This window comes from Theobroma umbraticum, unplaced genomic scaffold, assembly GCF_002168275.2.
Source record: "Theobroma umbraticum cultivar Fairchild unplaced genomic scaffold, ASM216827v3 scaffold_12.1, whole genome shotgun sequence".
NCBI classification, from domain to species: domain Eukaryota; kingdom Viridiplantae; phylum Streptophyta; class Magnoliopsida; order Malvales; family Malvaceae; genus Theobroma; species Theobroma umbraticum.
Genome location: NW_018397269.1, coordinates 1437740 through 1453710, shown reverse-complemented (window position 1 = coordinate 1453710; position 15971 = coordinate 1437740). Strand labels below are relative to the sequence as shown.

The following is a 15971-nucleotide window of genomic DNA, read 5'->3' as shown; positions in this document are numbered from 1 at the left end:
TTTTAATTGACCAATTTTTGAGTTTCTGAATTTTGATTGATTAAATTAGGATTTTATCTTTAAATTATTTTAATTTATTTAAAAATAATTTTTTTCATATTGTCCATTACACTGTGAAGTGAAAAAGTGCCAATATGGATAAATATGTTGCTAAGGGTATTGTAATTTTAAATAGATGATCATTGTATAAATATTTTGCTAAAATTAAATTATATATAGCTTTTCAATCAAGAATGACCAAAATACTTGCAACATTTGTCTATTTTTCAATAGTAAATGTTATTATTTTTCATCACCATGATTGTAATCATGCAAAAAAAAAATATTTTTATACTATTTAAATTGCAAGTGGCATTCTTGTATAGGTCCCAAATATCTAAAAAATGGAAAGAGATTATATTTCCAAAAGAAAAAAAAAACCATTCTCACAAAAATGGCATATAGAGGACCAGAGAGAACTTGTAAATTTATGATGATTATTTTGCTTTCATTTGTGACACTCTTTGATGCATAGATGTTACCCCAATTATTTTCTTCTAGCACAACCAGCAAATTAAAAAAAAATTAAAAGTAAAAAATCATAAGAATTTAAAATCCAAAAATTTAAGCTGAGAATACAAACTTTTCTTTTCTATATCAACAGTTTAAAACAATCATGCACTACATACATCTGTTTCCTACATATAATTTTCCTTTTCTGTTCTAAGTTCTGATATGATGGATGCTCACTGTTCAGCACATGACTCCCACATAGAATATAGAAAATAATCAAAATCAAAACTCTAAAGAATATACAATCAACATGACCCTTTTTCCCTGTGCTGTCACATCCAAAAACATTCTTCAAAATCTGGACATCCAATCTTCGATTTTCTGTTCAGATCCCAAAACAAGTTCCCCATAAAGCTTGCAACTTGCAAATAATACCACAAATTGAAACCCCATAGCTAATTTGCTAGCTATCTCCACCAAAATATATAATTTTTGTTATAATTTTCTCTGCTAGAAACCATAAAGAGAGACCAACATAGCCCATCATCTGGCACAAACAGGCTCTTCAGCTATGGTTTCAAGCAATGGTTTCTTAGACCTTGACATTGATAATCTATGCATGAACCCTGGAGTTGAAAACTCTTCAATATCATCCAAGTTAAGCTTCGGCATTGCCTCTTTCTCCTCGATATTTTCCAATGAAACATCCCGTAAATTAGCCTCTTCAGCTTCTGGCAAGATCCTCACCTCCCCACCAAAACCCTTTTTAGCAGCCGAGTTTGCAGCAAGAAACAAAGCTCCCATGTCACCTGCGGTCACCGTAGAGTTCACTCTCTTCATCGGAAACATGACGTAGACGTTGGCGAACTCTAAGTCTTCATCAGCATGCAGAGGTGAAAACCTGCGGCCGAGCTTGAGAGATTGAGAGTTTACGAGGAAGAAGTTTGGTGTTTCAAGCATGAGCTCAGCGGCTTTGATGGGTTCATTGAATTGCCTGATTTCACCGCTTGGGAGAATCACCTTTGTTGATTTTGATGATTTTCCTAGTGGTGTTGATAAAGTGCAAGAAACGTAGTTCCCCATTGATCCTAAGGGCTATTCTTCTTGGTCTTGTCGTTCCAATTGTATCGAATGTCACCGGAAAGGAATTTCTAGAGAAAAGGAAGGAGAGGGGAAGATTTTGCAAATTTGATAGAGAGAAAAAAAGAATGGGATATTTGATGAAAGATTGGCAGGGAAGGAGATGAGTTTTAAAGAGAGTTTCTTGGGGGCTTGAGGAAAGGACCCTGTCTACTTTGGAAGGTTGATGGGGATGGATTTTGTTGAGAGTGGTTGATACATTTATAAGGGGAAATGGACAAGGTCATAACGCTGAGCCTGAATTGGGATTGGAAGATTCTCCAGGAGTCAGGAGCCAGTTGTTTGTGCGAGAGGCAAAGGTTGACATTTGATTAGCTGAGTCCCGCGTCAAGGCAAAGGAGGTTGAGACAAGTTAGCTCCCAAGAAATGGAGTGGAAGGTCCAACTTCCAAGCTGTCGGAATCGTTCGATGGTTTCTTTTTTTTTTTGGAACTCAAATCCTCTCTGTTAAATGCGTGTGGACCCCAGGCTATGGCCTTTGTTGCATGGAAATTTTCAGATCTCGAGAGGATTCAACTTTTGACAACGCTTTTTTTCTGAAGGATAAAGATGATTTTATTTTCAGTATAAAAAGTAAAAACAGACAAAGATTATACGAGGAGGGAAGGTTTAGTCACACTTCAAAATACCAAGTTAGTTCTGGTGGAGGGTAAGTCCATTCCATGACAAAGGTTCATGGTTACTTAAAAAAAAGGAAAAAAAATTAACTGGAAGAAAGTTAATTTAGGGGAAGTTTATGAATGCTTTTTTATAAGTATGACTTTTTCATTTGTTTTAATTTTCCTTTTTTTTGTAGTTCTCAAGCTTTTCTCAACTCTTGAAAAGTGCAAAATAAACCCAATAATGAAAGGAAAATAAGCCCGCATGCATATGAATTTTAATGTATTACTTAAAATATGTATTCGAATATTTAATTTATTGATTGATGCATAATTTTTAATTTAAAAAGTAAAGTTCAAATTTTTTTTTTCTAAATCTAAAATAAAAAATTAAAATATATTTATAGTGTCATTGATATATACTTGATTCAACATAAAAATCTTCACAGCATGTTTATCAATTTCTAATATTAATTTAAGATTTGAAGAAGTTGCATCATCAATTAATTCAAGACTGAAAGATTGAAATGAACTTCTTGGTAACTCAATCAAAACTCCATATGCCTTTAAAAAAAAAAGGAAATACGGTTTATTTAGTGTTCGATTAAATGACTGAATTTCAGAGATGAGACCATGAATACCCATGATCTACTCATACAGGCAATGGAAAAGCATGTGAAGCTTAGGTTTGACTTTCTAATTTATAGTCAACGACTTGGCATGATATTATTAAGTACTTAGTAAAAATTTTTCTTTGGTGGAAGGATGCCGGTGGCGGTGTCGGTTGCCCATTATTCACGTTCAAATATTTAATCGCAGCTTATCATATGCCCAGTCCCTGCTGCATCACGGGATTGTTGGTGCCTCATTTTCAGGTAACTTCCTCATTCAATTCCCTTTATTCTTTACTCTTTGGACCTCACATTTTATATCTAATAATACTATTAAGGTTTTTAATCACTACTATAATAATGCTTTCACATTCTCTCATTCCTTTTTCTGGCCAGAATTCTCTCATTCTTTAAACAAACTATATATATTAATTATTTATGTTGATATATCCTTAATTATAATAATTTTGAAATTTGGAAGTATATATTAATGATGATTAAGCTTATTTTCTTTTCATTCTTAGCTAAGTGTACTCACACTGGCAATTAGGAGGAATTGATTAGTTCAAGATTTGTTAGCATCATGATTTACCAACTGTCTTTCCGTACTCGCTTAGGGTCACCATTATTTTATGCTAAGCTTGCAGATTCCCCCAGCTGAAATGCTCTACAAGGAGCCGCCAGTGTCACAGGCAACTGTTCTTTTGTAAAATTATCATGAACTGAATTTATCTGATTTTTTTTAATAAAAATCATGTCACTAATAATAACAATGTATTATCAGTCAATAGAAAGGATATGTGATTATTTGTAGTCTTCCAAGCTAAGATACATGCTTTCTTGAGGTGGAATGCACTTCAACCCTTTATCATCCTCTTTTTATATTCTCTAGCTATTGTTTTTGAGATTATTATTCTATATATTGATTGTAGAATTCACGAACTTTATAAGTGGAGTTAAAAGGTTGTCAAGTGTGATAGCTATAATTGACAAACAGAAGCTAAAGCGTAAAAGAAAGAGAAGATAAAGTTATTTTTAAGTTGCACACTTTATTCAGAAAATTACAATCTTTTTATTAGCTTATATCCAATGAAAAATAACTTGAACGTGCAGAAAATTACTGATAAAAATTAAGTTATATGACCATGTTCTGCAGAATAATAATAACCAATTCCGTAAAAATTAGGGTAAACTTGACTTAGTAAAAAAAAACTGTGCAGTGAAAGAAAATTATTCAACAATCCCTCCCTTAAATTGAAACCTTTTAAGCTTCAGCTTATACTTGCAACTCTTTTTTTTTTTTTCAATTTGAATTTTCCAAAGTGCAAATGCCCAACAACCTTCTCAGATTTTGGAAAGAAGTCTAAAAGGTTTAGTAAATATGTCAGGCAATTGATCTTCACTTCGACAATACTTCAGATCAATTGTTCCACCATTGCTGAGATCTCTTAAAAAATAATATATCACATCAATATGTTTGCTTCTTCCATATAGCATAGGATTCTTGGAAATTTTGATAGTTGAGTTGTTGTCACAAAAATTGTTGTAGCTCCTACTTGCTTGAAATGTAACTCTTCAAGAGTTCTCCTTAGCTAGATAGCTTGACAAGCACAAGTTGTTGCAGCAACAACTTCAGCTTCTGTAGTTGACAAAGTGACAATCGGTTGTTTCTTGGAAGACCACGAAATAGCCCCTGTGCCCAACATAAAAACATAACCTGAAGTGTTTTTCTATCATCTTGATTTCCTGCATAATCACTGTCAGTAAGCCCAAACAAATTTAACCTTTTACCCTTCTTGTAGAATAGCCCAAAATCTCTAGTTCCTTGCAAGTAAAGAAAGGTTCTCTTAGTAGCTAATAGATGCATTATTGTTGGATTCTCCATATATCCACTTATTAGACTTGCAGAATACATTATGTCTGGTCTTGTTGTAATTAAATACATTAAACTACCCACTATTTGCTTGTAAAGTGCGCTATCCACCTTTTTTCCTTCATGATCTTTCTTTATAGCTTTAAGCCAAACTCAGTTGGAGTGTTTATAGGATTGCAATCCTTCATCCGAAACCTGTCCAAAATTTCTCTCACATACTTCTTTTAAGAAATAAAAATCCCATTAGTAGACTGCACTACTTCTATGTTGAGGAAATGATGCATCATACCAAGATTAGACATTTCAAATTCAATCATCATAGACTTCTTGAACTCTTCAAACATTACACTATCATTTCTAGTATATATAAGATCTTTTACATATAAGCAGACAATGAGTATTTTCCCTTCATCTCCAAGTTAACAAAAGGTTTGTGCTCATATAAATAATTCTAAAAACCTTCAAAAAAGAAGCCTTAATGCAACTATAACACCATGGGGCTTGATGTAATCCATAAAGAGCTTTATTTAATCTATGCACTTTATGCTCATTTCCAATCTTAATATAACTAGGAGGTTGTTCTACAAATACCTGTTCCTCCAAGTTTCCATGCTAGAACGGGGATTTGACATCTAGTTGGAAGATGGGCCAAAAATTGTATGCCACCAATGTGATCACCAATCTGATTATATCATGTTCTGCAACTAGAGCAAAAGCTTATGTATAGTCGACCTCATATTCTTGCTTGCATCCCTTAGCACCAATTGTGCTGTATACTTATCAACTTCACCATTTTCCCTTAGTTTTCTTTTGAAGATCCACTTTACACCAATGGTTTTGTGCCCTTTTGGAAGACTAGACAATTCCTAAGTATCATTTTTTTCAATGGCTTAAATTTCATCATCCATCGCTTTTTGCCATTTTGATTCTTTGATAGCATTTTTGAACGTTGTAAGGTCACAATCTGAAAATAAAGCAAAATACGTGATTGGATCTTCAATTTGATCAATTCCAGTTACCTCATAGTCTTTCATCCAAGCGAGCCTTTTTCGAACAAGATGAAAAGAGTGAGCTACTACGTTAGTAGCTTTTATTGTTGTTGGTGAGTTTCAGCAGTGGTTGGAGTTGTATTTGATGAATTTTTGGGCATAAAGGCTACTGGAGTTGGTTGCCCTTTTTCTTCAGCATCACCATCAAGAATGACTTGAGTAGATTGCTGCCTATTCTAATCCCAAGTGCTTTTTTCATCAAAAACAACATCTCTACTAGTTACAATCTTCTTAGTTTGTGGATTGAAAATTTTATATGCTTTGGATGCTTCACTAACACCAAGAAAGACACATTTTCACCCTTATCATCAAGTTTCTTCCTTTTCTCATTTGGGACATGTGCATAAGCAATGCAACCAAAAATTCTGAAGTGATCTACAGTTGATTTCCGCCCATTCCAAGCCTCTTCTAGTGTCATGTTTTGAACAACAAAAGTAAGACTTCTATTCAAGGCATGAATGCTACAATTTACTGCTTCTGGCCAAAAGTTCTTTGGAATTCTCCTTCTTGCTAGCAAGTTTCTCACCATATTAAGGATGGTTCTTTTTTTTCTCTCGATACACCATTTTGTTGCGGTGTATAGGCAACTGTGAGCTCTCTTTGAATGCCATGGTCATCACAAAAATCTTCAAATTCTCTTGAACAATATTTACCACCATGATCAATATGGAGGGTTTTAATGGTCGTTTTTGTTTCATTTTCAACACAGGCCTTAAAGCTTTTAAATGCATTGAAAGCTTTTGATTTTTCCGGTAAAAAATAAACCCAAGTTTTTTTAGTATAATCATCAATGAAAGCAATTAGGTATCTTTTACCTCCATTAGAAGATGGTTTTATCGACCTACAAATGTCAGAATGAGCTAGCTCCAGGATAGTTTTTGCTTTCCAGGACTTTCCTTGAGGGAATTGAGCACAATGTTGTTTGCCAACATCACATTCTTCACAAACTTACGAAGGAGTAGTAATATGAGGAAGACCAATCACCTTATTTTTCGATTGAAAGCTCTTTAATCCACAAAAACTCAAGTGGCAATAGTGAAAATGCCATAGCCACAAAGGGTCTTTTACTTCTGCCATCAAGCAAGGGTCTTTCACTTCAACCATCAAGCAAAATCAAACACTTTCAATCTTCAATAGAAACAACCTGTTTGAACTCATTTGAACAACAGCTACAGCTCCTCTAGTATGGTCATATATCTCACAAGCGCCATTCTGAATAGTGATTACATAACCTTTTTCTTGCAATTGACCAGTACTTAACAAATTGCTTTTCAAGTCAAGAACGTGGAGGTCATTATAAATTGTTTCCACAAAACCACTCTTAGTTATTATTTTAATATCACCCTTTCCTATCACAATCATAGTGGAGCAATCACCAAAACTTACAATAGAATGAAAGCCTTCATTTAAATAAGAAAAGGAAGACTCACTTCCACTCATGTGGTTGTTGTAGCCTGTAACCACATACTAAACATCTGAGTCAAATTCCTTGTTAACCTAAACTATCATCAACAAAGGTTCAACTTCCTTCTTTATTGCAAATTTGATTTTTCTCCCATTTCTTTGTCATCAGGCAACTTAGTCTAACGTTCGGAATGATAATGACTGAATTTGTGACATCGAAAGCACTTTACCTTGGATTTGTCGAAATGTTGATCTCATCTTTGACCTTGAATATCAGCTTTGAAATGCCTACTACCATCTCTATTGCCTCGATCTCCCCTTTCCTTTCCTCTACCTCTACCCGTTCCTCTAGAATTTGAAGAGTGAGCAAAGGTAAGCCTTTAAAGCTTGTTCTTTTGCAGTTGAACTTCGATTCATCTTCTGTTCGTGACCTAACAAGGAGCTTTGGAGTTCATCAAGAGAAAGTGCATCTATGTCTTTGGATTCTTCAATTGAGCATATGACATAATCGAACTTTAGTGTCAAGGAACGTAATATCTTCTCCACAATGGTGACATCTTCCATCTTCTCACAATGGAATCACATTTTGTTGCTTATCTCCATGGTTCTAGCACAATAAATGGTGATAGATTCACCATCTTTCATTTGTAGACTCTCGAAATCCCTCTTCACGGCTTGAAGCTGTGCACGCTTCACTCTAGAAGAGCCTTGATATTTTTTGTTCATGGAATCCCAAACATCCTTCGAAGTTTCTTTGCTAACAATTGTTTTCAAGATGGAATGATCAATAGCTTGGAAAAGGTAATTTTTTGCTTTCAAATCCTTTAACTTCCTCCCTTCCAACTCTAATTTTTAGGCGATAGTCAAGACTATGCTTTTTCAAGTTCTCTAATTCCAGATCCAATAACCTGCCAATACTCTTTAGATCATAAAAATTTCTCCATTAGCATACTCAATAGTCATAGTGACCATCAAAACATGGGATAGCCACCAGCATAAAGTTGGTATCTAAAACCATGATTGTAAAAGAAGAAAATAAGAAATATTAAAGCAGCAGTTTACTTTAAGTTTATATGAGAATGCTTCACTGTTTGTTTTTCTCTCTGACCTCAAGTGTTTCATTTTTTTCAATCTAGCTTTAATACCATTGATAGCTATAATTGACAAATAGAAGCTAAAGCGTAAAAGAAAGAGAAGATAAAGTTATAGCAGTGCACTTTATTCAAAAACTATAATCCTATGATAGGCTTATATCCAATGGAAAAAATCTTGAAAATATCAAAAACAATTGTTAAAAATTAAGGGAAATGACCATGTTCTATAGCATAATAATAACCAATTCACTAGAGGCTAGGACAAACTTGACTCATTAAAAAAAAAAAAATACTATGTAGTGAAAGAATATTATTCAATAAAGTGTCCATTTAGATGTATTAATTTCTTTAAATATAACTTAGGTAATGGGACTTATCTTCCTTATAGAGTTTAAAAACTCTATAAGTTGCATCTAAGATAATAATAATTTTTGTTTTTATTTATTATTTCTTTACTATAAATAAACAATGAAGCTAAAAAAATTAAACTGACTTGTTTTTCTTTTCATTATATTTATTAAATAAGTATTTATATTCATGATAAATGATTACATGAAAAAGTGTTTTAAATATTAATGACTCTTATTAAAAAGCTCTAAATTCCATAACAGCTCCATAAAATCATGATAATCTAATATTGAGTAGAACTATCGGCCTAACTTAATTTTTTTCAAAAGAAAAATTAATTGAGTTAGTGTTTTTATATAACTTAAATTTCAATTTTTTATTTCTTTATTTAAACTAGATTAGTTTTAATTTGTTAGACCTAAACTTCAATATCCAATTTAGCCTTTTAACTTTTGCTTCTTTTAATAATAAGTTTAAAGTTCACCAATTTATTTCAAGTGAGAGACCTTAGGTTCCAATATACGTTGCCTCTCTCCTGTATGAAAATAATAAGTTCAATAACTTTTTTTTGTTCTTATTAATTTGTTATCCATGTAACAAGAAAAATTATATTTATTTTTTAACTTCCTACTAGGTGTGCGAAAGTTAAATATATAGGAAAATTATCAGATTATAATGTAGAAAGGAAATGAAAATAAAATTAAAATTAGACGGTGATAATACTTCATTTTTAATGGTTGAAATTTTAACCTAACAATCAAATTGTTACATTGGATTAAGTGAATCATTACTTTAATATAAATCTCAAGAAAAAAGATTGCTTGTTGGATTTAATTGAAAAAGATGTTTGATTTATGGGATATCGCTAATAATAATTGATTTCATAATCAATTAAAATCAGATAAGTCAAAATAGATTATGAAAATCAAGATATAAAATTCTCTTTAGATAAATAAATAACTTTTTATTGCACTAAATATATAAATTATATTACCTATTTGATTATTGTTGTTGTTGATTCTACGTAAACAAAGACCACTACAAAGGTAAAACAATTTATTCAAGCTTAAAGGGGCACTAGGTCAAAGAGTTGCTTGCAAAATAAATGGGAACAAACGATAAATAAATAAAAGGGTGGTTCTGGATGAACTTTTTAGAGTTGACTTACAACATATGAATATACTTATGTTCAATTTTTAATTAAACTAAAACTGGTTTCAGCACTGATCATTTTATTAGGATTAATGTTTGATCATCGATTAATTCATATATCATTGTAGGTGCTCATTTCCTGACCTCCATGCACTCTCATGATTTTGCATAGATCTCGATGTCCATGAATTCTTACATCTGTCAAGGGCTTTAATTACAAAGAAAAACAAAATTTGATAGAATTAATGTTAACTAAACTTGATTAACTTCATCTATATATAATTTTCTTTTCTTTTTACCTGGTTACATATACAAATATAAGTCATAATTTACAATAAAATAATTTTCAACCTTATATTGCGTCTAATATTGGAAATTATCAATTAGATAAACCAAATAACCGAATTAACTAATATTTGGATGACGAAACTTACACATGATATTTGAATGATGAATTTATACCCTTAAGAGAGGAACTAATATAATTAAAGAGCAGCTTCGGACGAAATCATTGTAGAGCTGCAGTTTGGTCGACTCTTGAAGTAAACTAGGGTACGTGTCTTCTTCCTTCTTTCATTGACATGTTTGTCCTTCTCAACCGCAACATGACCAAATAATACGACTACATGCGTGCCGTATTAAATTGCTCCTTCAGCTCCCCGTAATTTCATTGATTTCTTCAAAGACCGATCAAAAACAGGAAAGACAGGTGATAATTACTTAATCTGGTTATAATATAGGAAAGATTAATTACTTTTTTCTTGGGCAGATAGATTGCTCCAACCCTTAATAAACTAGACCATAAATATTAAAAATTACCTCATTCATTGGATGTTTTGTGATTTTGTATACCATTCTAGTCTCAGATCCATCATCCATGGATGGAGAAGCCAATGAGGAAATAGTAAGGAGGGAGAGGGGGCAGAGAGAAGGGAGAATTGAACATATTCATATAGCGCCTGTATTCAGAAATTGGTACTCTCATGTGTTTACAATTACAATATATCACCTCGATTTGAAGAGATAAACCATTTTGATGCAACAAAGTCATTGGAAATTCTCATGTCGTTGCAGGAACACCTGCTGTCAACAGAACCTCGACGTGGGGAGTCAGGAGAAAAATTAATGTACTTCCACCATCCAAAAAACCTTGAAGTGTCGTTGGTTAATTAATCTGATTGCCAGGTTTACTACTTGTTTCCCACTGCCACTTTTCTCTACCCTTTAGATGTGTTATGGTTTTTTAACTGCAAGTGTAAACAACATATTTTGCTTCTACTCTGGGATTAATTTCCTGTTTCTTTCAAAATTTTCGTGCTCTTCAATGGAAAAGAAATTCATTTGATCACATTAATTGCTAATAAAAAAAATTGTTGGAGTCTATATTACGGCTCCATTAAATTAATTTGTCACTGCTTTTTAGAATTATATTTGCTTTTAATAGCTGAATTTCGTCTCAAAATTAAATGTTGAACAAGGCAAAAGTTGATGGTCAAAAACCTCACTCATGATTAACTTGTTATTCAAGTCACAATAAGAGGTTTTTCTCTACTTTTGCTATTGAAAGTGATTTACTATTATATATACATATTAGCGGATAGACGGTGATACAAGTGATGTCAGATAATATCATTGAAGTGTCAAAAATTTGTATTAATTATATTACTTATGCCAAAGTTTTACTTAGTTAATGATGTTAACAAACCCACTAATTATTCTTACTATTTTAATTATGACATCATTTAGAAAATTTCTTAATTTGCCATTACATATATGTCCTTTTTTCATTTTTTGTTATTCATTTGATTAATTTTTGTTTTTTTTGCCATTATGTTCTTGGAGATATTTTATAACAACCCAAAAACAAAGAAACAAATAATGTTTGAAGTAATTATAATGATATCGATTGAGATTGTCTGAAATGACCATTGGATATATAAATTGGTAGCCAACTTGCCTACTCTGCTGCTTTAATAATTTTAAATCTTTTTTATGGACAATGTTTATGAATTTATTCTCTCTTTTTCCACATTAATTTTCTTTTCAATTGTATGGTCGTTCTTAAATCCGATTAATCTCCATAGTCAAATATGGTAGGTGAGCATTCGTGCAACGTCCAAAATCTGTACATTTCCCTTTTGTTATTATAATCGACAGCATCTTAATTACCTAAAAAAGGGGACATTATCTTGTGGAGTAACTTTCTTTGGCACTGTCAGCTATATTTTTTACATTAATTCATCTGAACTTTGAAGTCTAGTTTGCACAATCTCAAGTTCTGAAACTTCCGAGTTTCTTCACTCAGTATTTAAACTCTTTCAAAGCGGTAATTTGCACTTATTGAGGCGAGAAAGTAAGTGGGAAAGCGAGACATGGACTCTGCATCAACTGAATCGTGTCCAATGAAAGGGGGAGATGGCCTGTATAGTTACACCCAGAATTCCCTGTTTCAGGTACAGTTTTCTACTCTTCTGTAGCTTTAACCTGCCATTGAAGTAAGATAATTTCAAAAATAAGAATAAAATGATAAGGAATTTGCGTGACTAACCCCTCAACTATTGTTTAATGACTTAAAAATGGTAGTATAAATTATGATGAAAAGTGTTAACTTTTTTTTTAAAAAAAAAATTTCTTTGGCAGAGAGAAGGAGTTGAGAATGCCTTAGTTTTGATTAATGAGGCAATTGCTGAGAAGCTTGATTTAGAGCACATCATTTCTTCTTCTCCTTCAAAGGCTTTTACTGTTGCGGATTTGGGATGTTCTGTCGGGCCTAATTCTGTCATCGCTGTGCAGAACATTATAGAATCTGTAAAAGTAAAGTACCAATCTTATGGCACCAATAATCAAAACGATCTGGAATTTCAAGCACTCTTCAATGACCTTGTCTCAAATGATTTCAACACCCTTTTTAAGTTTCTTCCATCAGACAGGCACTACTTTGCAGCTGGTGTACCCGGCTGTTTCCAGGGTCGTTTGTTTCCCAAGTCTTCTCTTCATTTTGTCCACTCATCTTATGCACTTCATTGGCTCCGAAGCACACCAAAGGAATTGATGGATAAGAACTCTCCTGCCTTTAATAAAGGGAGGATTTATTATAATAATTCCGCGAAAGAAGTAGGTGAGGCGTACTCAGCTCAATTTGCCAAAGATATGGAGTCCTTTCTAGCTGCTAGGGCAGCAGAGCTGGTTGATGGTGGACTCATGGCTCTTGTCCTAGTATGTCTGCCTGATGATGTTCCTCCTTCAGAGTCTACTGCTTCTGGAATTACTGATCTTTTGGAAGCTGCCTTGTTGGATATGGCTAAAGAGGTATTTTATGATCAAATTTTTATAAAAACAAAAAGCCTGATAGAATATAGAATCTCTTTACCTCCTAATTATGAGATAAACAATCCAAGTCAAATATAGGTTATTATTAGCGTTTCCCATTTTCCTGGTAGAAGAGAAAAGCAACAACTTTCTCATTATTTTGCAACCTTGTCATGTGTCCTTGGTTTAGCAGAAAAAGGAAGGACCTAACATCAGTTGGCTGGGGTTATTATTCTTATTTACAAATATGTCAACATTAGTAAAATCACCACTAATTTCATACGCTCGGATGACTCTTGCTTGCATCACACGTTAGCCCTTTTTTATTTTTTTGATCTGATCAGATGCTAAATAATCTTTTAGGGACTTGTCAGTGAAGATAAAGTGGACTCCTTCAACTTGCCAAGGTACAACCCAACTCCACGGGAATTAGAGGGCTTGATCAAGATAAATGCTTGTTTTAGCATTGAAAGGATGGAGCGAATATCTCCATCTAAAACTAAACTTGCAATGGCTTCTGATAATGGGGTGGTGATCTCACATTTAAGAGCTATTTGGGAAGGAATTTTAAAGGAGCACTTTGGAGCTGAAATCATCGATGAGCTCTTTGATCGGTTCCTGAGGAAACTTGTGGAGTCTTCCCCCTTCACCCAGAGGTTAAAACATGAGCATATGATTGAATTGTTTGTTCTTCTCAAGCGAAATATGTCTTGATTAATTTGATATTAGATTGTGCATAATGTAAATTATATATGAAATGTTGACATTTGAAACAAGTTAAATATATGGTTTTGTTTGTGGGATTATTTCGAAAACATAGAAACAAGTGTGTTTTTGAAGAGAGTTTTGCCGGCCACCGACCTGATGATATATTCTTACAGGAGCCTCAATCCCACGTTGATTCAACAGCAGCAGCTGTTGGTTTCAAAAGACAGAAACCTTTGTTCTTGCACAAGCCTCAATGCCGCATTGAAGTCTTAAAACGTTTTGAAAAGACTTACACATGAGCTAACTGAGCCCAAAGCCAATTTTGAGTGCTGGGCTTGAAAACATGCATTACTCACGTGCCATGCCCTTGGCCTTTGGGCCTTGCACATGTGTCCTAGTAGGTTCACTTTTTAGAAATTATATCAAATTAAATCGTATTTGATTGAACGTTAGTTTGCATTAACTTTTTTTTAAATAAGATTGAAGTCTGATTAATGGGTTAATTACAACCTCACATTTTAACTTTTTTTATAAATTATTTGATTGGGCATTATTTAGGATTGATTTATTCTAGAATAAGATTGAAATTTGATTTGTAAAAGTTAGCTACAATCCCTCGTTTTAAGCTTTGTTTTTTACATAAATTATTTTAATAATATTTGATTGAGCGTTAATTCGGATTGAATTTTTTTTCTAGGATAGGATTGAAGTCTGTTTTATAATTTAGCCACAATCCCACGTTTTAACCTTTTTTTTATATAAATTATTTTAATGGTTTTTGATTGGGCATTAATTCATATTGAATTTTTTTTTTCTAAAATAAGATTGAAATCTGATTTATAAATTAGCCACAATCCCTTGGGTTTAGGCTTTGAACATGTGTCCAGGTGGGTTCAATTTTTAAAAATTATTTAAATGATATGCCATCGGATGTTAATTTGTATTGATTTTTTAAAAATAAGATTGAAGTTTGATTTATGAGTTAACTAGAATCCCACGTTTAAACTAATTATATAAATTATTTAAATGTTATTTGATTGGGTATTATTTCAGATTGATCTATTCTAGAATAAGATTGAGGATATATTTATAAAATTGAGTTGGAATAAGTTAATTATACCAAAAAAAATTTTACATAATAAAAAAATAAAATAACTTAATACATCATATTAGGTCGAAAAATCTCTATATTACCTGTAAATAAAATTACGTTAATACTAGTTAGTGAAAAATTCAATAGATGTAATCTCATAAGAAGATTCTTATTGATTTGTTTTACTATAAATATGAAATAAGGTACAGTCCCAAGATTATTAAATTAACTCCCTAATACACTTGAAAAACCATGCATTTGGATCCCACGTCACACTTTGAATAGAAATTTTTTAGAGAGGAAATAAAGAATCTGATTCCATTTGAACCTTGCTGAATCCCTTGTCCCAGCATAATTTTAATCCCAATATAAAGCCCATAATTCGGTTTGCAAGGAAAAGGAAATACCAATTTTGAAAGTGAAGCCTAGCAGCCAGTTGAGCATTTATTTATAAGATTAGGCTGGAGTAGGTTAATTATACCAAAGTTGTTTGAGGGTTTAGACAATCGATTTGGTATGACTTTGAAAATAACTAATAGTTTGTTTTAGTTAGTCATATTAATGAGGTTGCAAATCTTACCGTATCCCTTCCTTTCCGGAGTTCGATAATCTGGCATTGACCTATAAAGATACTTTTCTTATCTCTTGTCTAGCCTTTAAGGGATGGCCCTCCGCATAGGTCCGAAGGCTTGCCCAACGCAGTTAGTGCTTCGACATAAAATCTTAGGTCCGAGCCTAGCTTTAAATTAAATATTATAATAGAAATAAAAAATATATATTTATTTAATTTAAATTAAAAATATATTTATAAATATTAAAAATTAATAAAAAATATAATTTTATATTAATTAAATAATTTTTTTTTATAGAAAGTGAACTTCATTTATTAATAACCATCGAAACAATTATAATATGAAAACTCATCAAATAAATACAATAGTAACAATGAAAGAGGTAAAGATTAACGTTCTGTCACTTTTTAATTTTTTAATTTTTATAAGTATAAAATTATAAATATATAAGTTTTGCTACCCTTATATAAATTAAATGATTTGGGTTATCATAGTGGTAAGTCATTTAAGTTAAATTTTGGACATTTG

General features: G+C 32.4%; 2 protein-coding genes across 2 annotated transcripts; one reads left to right on the top strand and one right to left on the bottom strand.

The window, feature by feature from the left end:
• Positions 1 to 608: 608 nt before the first annotated feature.
• LOC110425899 (uncharacterized) lies at positions 609 to 1815 on the bottom strand. The gene has a single exon (XM_021440977.1). The coding sequence runs from the start codon at positions 1573 to 1575 to the stop codon at positions 1036 to 1038; it is 540 nt and encodes a 179-aa protein (XP_021296652.1). The 5' UTR covers positions 1576 to 1815; the 3' UTR covers positions 609 to 1035.
• A 10311-nt stretch (positions 1816 to 12126) lies between these two features.
• On the top strand, positions 12127 to 13838 carry LOC110425965 (loganic acid O-methyltransferase-like). Its single transcript, XM_021441051.1, has 3 exons — positions 12127 to 12214; positions 12402 to 13070; positions 13434 to 13838. Exons 1-3 carry the CDS (start codon positions 12134 to 12136, stop codon positions 13782 to 13784), a joined length of 1101 nt encoding a protein of 366 aa, XP_021296726.1. The 5' UTR covers positions 12127 to 12133; the 3' UTR covers positions 13785 to 13838.
• Positions 13839 to 15971: the final 2133 nt, after the last annotated feature.